Below are 5,000 nucleotides of genomic sequence, written 5' to 3'. Positions count from 1 at the left end.
TACCCCTTTTAGCTGTTACAAATAATGAAAGGATTACTAGCCAATTGCTCTATGTTTGGCTAGTTAAAGACCCAATCCCTAATCTCTATCTTTTTGTAAACTTTTTGAAGCTTCACCGTGAAAATTCTGGTTGTTTCTTGTACTCTGCATATATCTGCAAAGCTTTAATACAGACAACAAAATCTGATTTTCAGACTAGCACTCATTGAAAACAGGTTTAATGCAGGGCATGTAACTCATCTTTCATCAGCAAGAGAGTGAGTCAATGACACAGCGCTACCAGTTTAACAAAATAAAATAAATACATAATAATAATAAAATATTTCAGCAGATATCTTGGTTACATTTTAATTGAGGTAACACTGACGTTTTGTGTTTCTATCTCTGGTATTTATTTAGTTTGAGAAATCAAAATGTCTATTTATACTTCTATAAGAACATCCAGGCCCAAGACGCATTCACTAGCATTTGAATCTCACTGAAATTACAGATTTTTATTGTTCTTATTTGTGTTTTATTTTTGATTGTATATTTGTGCCTGTGCATTGTGTGTCTCGTTGTTGAGATCAATTGTGAGATTGAGTCAGGTGTTCCCAGTTACACTGATTGACTCCGCCCACCAGACACCTACAAGGCAGCACAGACTACTAGGGGAAACACACACACACACACACAGCAGGAGTCCCTCACAGCAGTACAATCAGTGCAGTTGTTTGTTTTAGCTGTTGTGATGGTGTCTCTTGGGCGTTTCTTTGTATAGTATGTTGGATGTTAAATGTCTAATATGGACCACAATGGAAACAATCTTCGGCTTGACGCTTTTAAAGATGATATATTGCTTTTGAAATGTTCTCAAAAATACACAGAACTAACCCCTGTCTCTGTGTGTGTGTGTGTGTGTGTGTGTGTGTGTGTGTGTGTGTGTGTGTGTGTGTGTGTGTGTGTGTGTGTGTGTGTGTGTGTGTGTGTGTGTGTGTGTGTGCGTGCGTGTGCGTGCTGCTCTCCTCAGGTTTAGATGACTGTCTGCAACAGTATGTGAAGAGTTTCGAGCGGGAGCAGATGGGAGGGGAACAGCTGCTCCACATCACCCATCAGGAACTGGAAGAACTGGGAGTGACCAGGATAGGACACCAGGAACTCATACTGGAAGCCGTGGATCTGCTCTGTGCACTGGTCAGTCTGTGTGTGCGTGTGCGTGCGTGCATGGGGATAGGGTATGGGTGTAGAATGTCATTTAGATGTTGCATAAGATGCAGACGCCAGCTTTTTCCCTTTATCCTATATAGATTGTTATTTAGATGGCATATTGTATAGACAGATGCTATGTTCATTGTTTACCTGGTATCTTAGTTACTTGAGGCACTACACTGCATTCCATGTATGTGATTATTTACCTTGCTTATTGTAAGTTGCTTTGGATTTAAACACCTGAATTGTTAGGGGTGTGTGTGTGTGTGTGTGTGTGTGTGTGTGTGTGTGTGTGTGTGTGTGTGTGTGTGTGTGTGTGTGTGTGTGTGTGTGTGTGTGTGTGTGTGTGTGTGTGTGTGTGTGTGTGTGTGTCCTGTTGTCTGTTGAACAAATACCAGGAAACAAAACCCAATTTCTATTTTTTGTATTCATCCATTTCATTATTGGTGATTGATTAAGCATTAGTTATTGATAGGGGAAAAAAACTCAAGTCTGGAGTCACGTTGGTGTTGCCATCGAGAGAGAGAGAGAGAGAGAGAGAGAGAGAGAGAGAGAGAGAGAGAGAGAGAGAGAGAGAGAGAGAGTATTTTTTGTTTGTACGGGAAAAGCTACTGAGCCAATGTGCAAAGATAACACTCCATAAGGCCATAGACATTACATGTTCCCATGAGCTAGCACTGCTAGACTATGGGCTGTAACCACTTAAACCCTTTGGTCTTAATAGAGAACCGAACCTGAGTTACATCTGTACGTTTTTTTCCGGGTGGAGGTTCTTCTTTGGCTTACTGTGAGTGTGCGTGCAAAATCTCCTACCGATCAGTCCAGCTGTGCAGAGATTGGCTGTACACACACACGCGCGCGCACAGGCACACGCACACACCACAGAATAGACATGCTAGGGTTCAAGTGGTTAAAGACCACAGGAACCATGACACTGTGCATTGACGTAAAGCAGAAGACCACACAGACCAGATAAAAATGTAGCTACTGTGAAGGACAACATGGTGCTAAAGATGTCTGCCCAGCCAAACGAAAACAATACTTGAGATGCCCAAAAAACATGATAACCTTGCGAGGTCATGCAACGTTTCCAGCACACACACAAGATCTTATGGTGCACGCCCTTTGGAAAGGGCACAGACGAAGAACAGACGGAACATTACATATAGCGTCAAAGAATTATGGTAAAAGCAATGAGCAGGTTTACACAGATGTAGGAATTGTCTCACCCCAACATAAAAGTCAGATTCAAAGTTAATACAGGCGCATGGGCCAACACCATTCCACTGAATATATTCCAGATGCTGTTCCAAAGTATTGTGTTGAAACCAATAAGACACATAGGCTCATGGACTACGGAGGACACCCACTGACATTAATGCTTCGCCGGTCTTGGCAATGAAAGTGTATCGAGATCTGCACCGTGTCAAAATGATGATGAGCTGTAGGAAAAGGAACAGACACTGACTCACAGATCTTACTGGAGGAGTGCGCAGATGTATTAAAGGCATAGGTGAATGCAACTTTCATGTTGACCCAAACGCAACATCCTTAGTCCGCCCACCATGCAGGATCCCCATCGACTAAAAGACGAGCTTGACAGCTTGGAAAAAAGAAAAGAATTGCATCAATTGCAAAGTTACAGAACGCACAAATTGGGTGAACACACGCTTCCCAAAAAAGCCAAAGACAGGAAAGCTGAGAGTGAGTTTGGACCAAAGGCCACACTACAAGGTGATAAAAAAAGACCTCGAGTCATTACCCCGTACTTACCCTAGAGGAGGACACCATGTGAGCTATCATTCAACATAGTGTTTTGCAGATATTGTTTGCTCAGAGTCAGACATATGAAGGTAAATCATATAACTGGTGTTTGCAAAAAACAGACAGGGCCATGACCTTAAACCTCATGTTAGAATGCACAAGGGAAGAGAGGATTGAGGCTAAACCCTGAAGTGCTGCATCTGCGTCTTAGAGGTTAGTTACTTTCATGTGAAGTGAAGGCAGCAGGAGATTCAACCACCGCAGAGCCCGGTTGATTCGGAAACAATCCTCGGGATTGATCAACTGCCTGGCCAGGCTCACATCTCTCTGACGTAAACGCACCACTACTGCTAAAACAAGACAGGGAATTTACATGGGATAGGCAACCACGACCAAGAATTCCAACGCATGAAAGACCTGATAAGTCAACACTCAGGCCTGGTGCTCTTGTACTTCAACCCGCTGAAAGAGCTTCGGCTCCAAATAGCTGCTTCCAAGGAATGCATGGTCATGCGCCAAGATGGCAAACCAGTTGCCTCTGTGTCCAATTCACTCAACAGCACATAAGAGAACTATGCACGATTATAGAAAGAGCTGTGTGAGTACATTTATGGCCAAAAAGTGATTGCGAAGTCACACCACAAAACATTAGAAGGGGAGCACTCTGAAAACCAGCAGCAGGCAGCAGCAAGACTACAGCTGCAGAGAATGCTAGTGTCACGACACTTAACCAGTGCTGCCAGATTGTGCAAGAGAAACAAGCGATCAGGTCTACTAAAACAAGCCCCAAAAGAAGCGACTAGGCTACGAGCACACATGCGGCTATTTTCCCTAAATGTGAGAAATGTGGAATGTTTTGCTTATAATAAGCGGACTTGGCAAAACTGCACACAACCCCTATTCCCCTTTAGCCCCAAATCTTTGCTTCTGGGTATTCTACAAATGTTTTCTAATAAAAATGTTGCTATAATATCAGTGTCCGTGGACCCCTCCATCTCAAACTATTTTGTTCCAGGGACCCCCCAGAAGCAAAGATTACAAATGTATATATATCCAAAGATTTGCACAAATTTCCACAATTTTTCAAAAATAGCAGATCTACAAGCTTGTACATGTCTGCTATTTTTGAACAGCCAAAGAAATCTAAAATGACACAGATGCGTTTCCCGGATTGAATGGGTTAAAATACAATATTACAACTTCAAAGGTACAACATATCAGCATCATCCACGGCCACAGAAAGGATGCCAGACCATCACCACGGCAACGGCCTGCGTGAAGGGATGCAGACCCAGGTTCACCCTGTCACCGTCAGCAGCCTTCCCTGTGAGTGACAGGAGACTGACAGAAATGAAAAGACACCACAGATAAGACTTAAGTGAGATAGTTAAGGACAGATGAGATTAAAAGCTGCAACCCGGAGCGTATTCTAATGAATAAGGCAAGGGTATCGTTCTAACTGAAGGGGGAAGAAAACTACACTGCAGTTAAGCATTAACGGTGTGAGTTATTAATGAAATGTTTTTTAATTTTAGTCACATTTTAGTCATTTATATGACCCGATGAGCAGGTTGGTGCCTTGCACGGTATCCTCCACCATCAGTGTGTGAATGTAATGCACACTGTCAAGCGCTTTGGATAGAGGCACTATAGCTGAGTGGGTAGGGTCACCGGGGCACCCAGAGTTGTTCGCAGGTTCGATTCTAGGCCAGGCCAGCAATGTTTCAATGTGTGTCTCTTAGCCCCTAATTGCTCTCTGATATGAGTGAGTGTGGTAGACTGGCTGCTCACTGCTCCTAGTAGTTATATGATGGGTAAATGCAGAGGATTTCACAAGGTTCACATACAGTATGTGCATATAAACTTACAGAGACAAAAGACACCCCAAGGAGCGAGTACAGATATACCTGTAAATGTTCCGTTTGCTGCATGATGCGCAGATTGTGTGTATTCCGGGAAAAAAATCATCTCTCATCCCCCCCCCATTCTTATTATTATAGTGTTTGCCAGTGGATTGCCATGTATTCAGTGATGGGACATGCTTATCT

General features: G+C 43.1%; 2 protein-coding genes across 2 annotated transcripts in view; both read left to right on the top strand.

Moving 5' to 3' along the window:
• LOC311033515 (connector enhancer of kinase suppressor of ras 2) overlaps positions 1-5,000 on the top strand; it is a gene marked incomplete at both ends in the record, with an annotated part of 107,868 nt that overhangs the window by 31,809 nt on the left and 71,059 nt on the right. Inside the window, one exon of the mRNA XM_084041044.1 lies at positions 1,010-1,173. Coding sequence (XP_083897170.1) covers positions 1,010-1,173 — 164 coding nt within the window. The remainder of the gene's footprint in view (positions 1-1,009; positions 1,174-5,000) is intronic.
• The window catches only part of LOC311033520 (uncharacterized protein), a 267,268-nt gene that overhangs the window by 204,864 nt on the left and 57,404 nt on the right, over positions 1-5,000 (top strand). The gene's annotated exons all lie outside the window — the stretch shown is intronic.

The sequence above is a fragment of the Gymnoscopelus microlampas genome (assembly GCF_963454915.1).
Source record: "Gymnoscopelus microlampas genome assembly, chromosome: 18".
NCBI classification, from domain to species: domain Eukaryota; kingdom Metazoa; phylum Chordata; class Actinopteri; order Myctophiformes; family Myctophidae; genus Gymnoscopelus; species Gymnoscopelus microlampas.
This window is presented reverse-complemented; position numbering and strand designations above follow the sequence as displayed.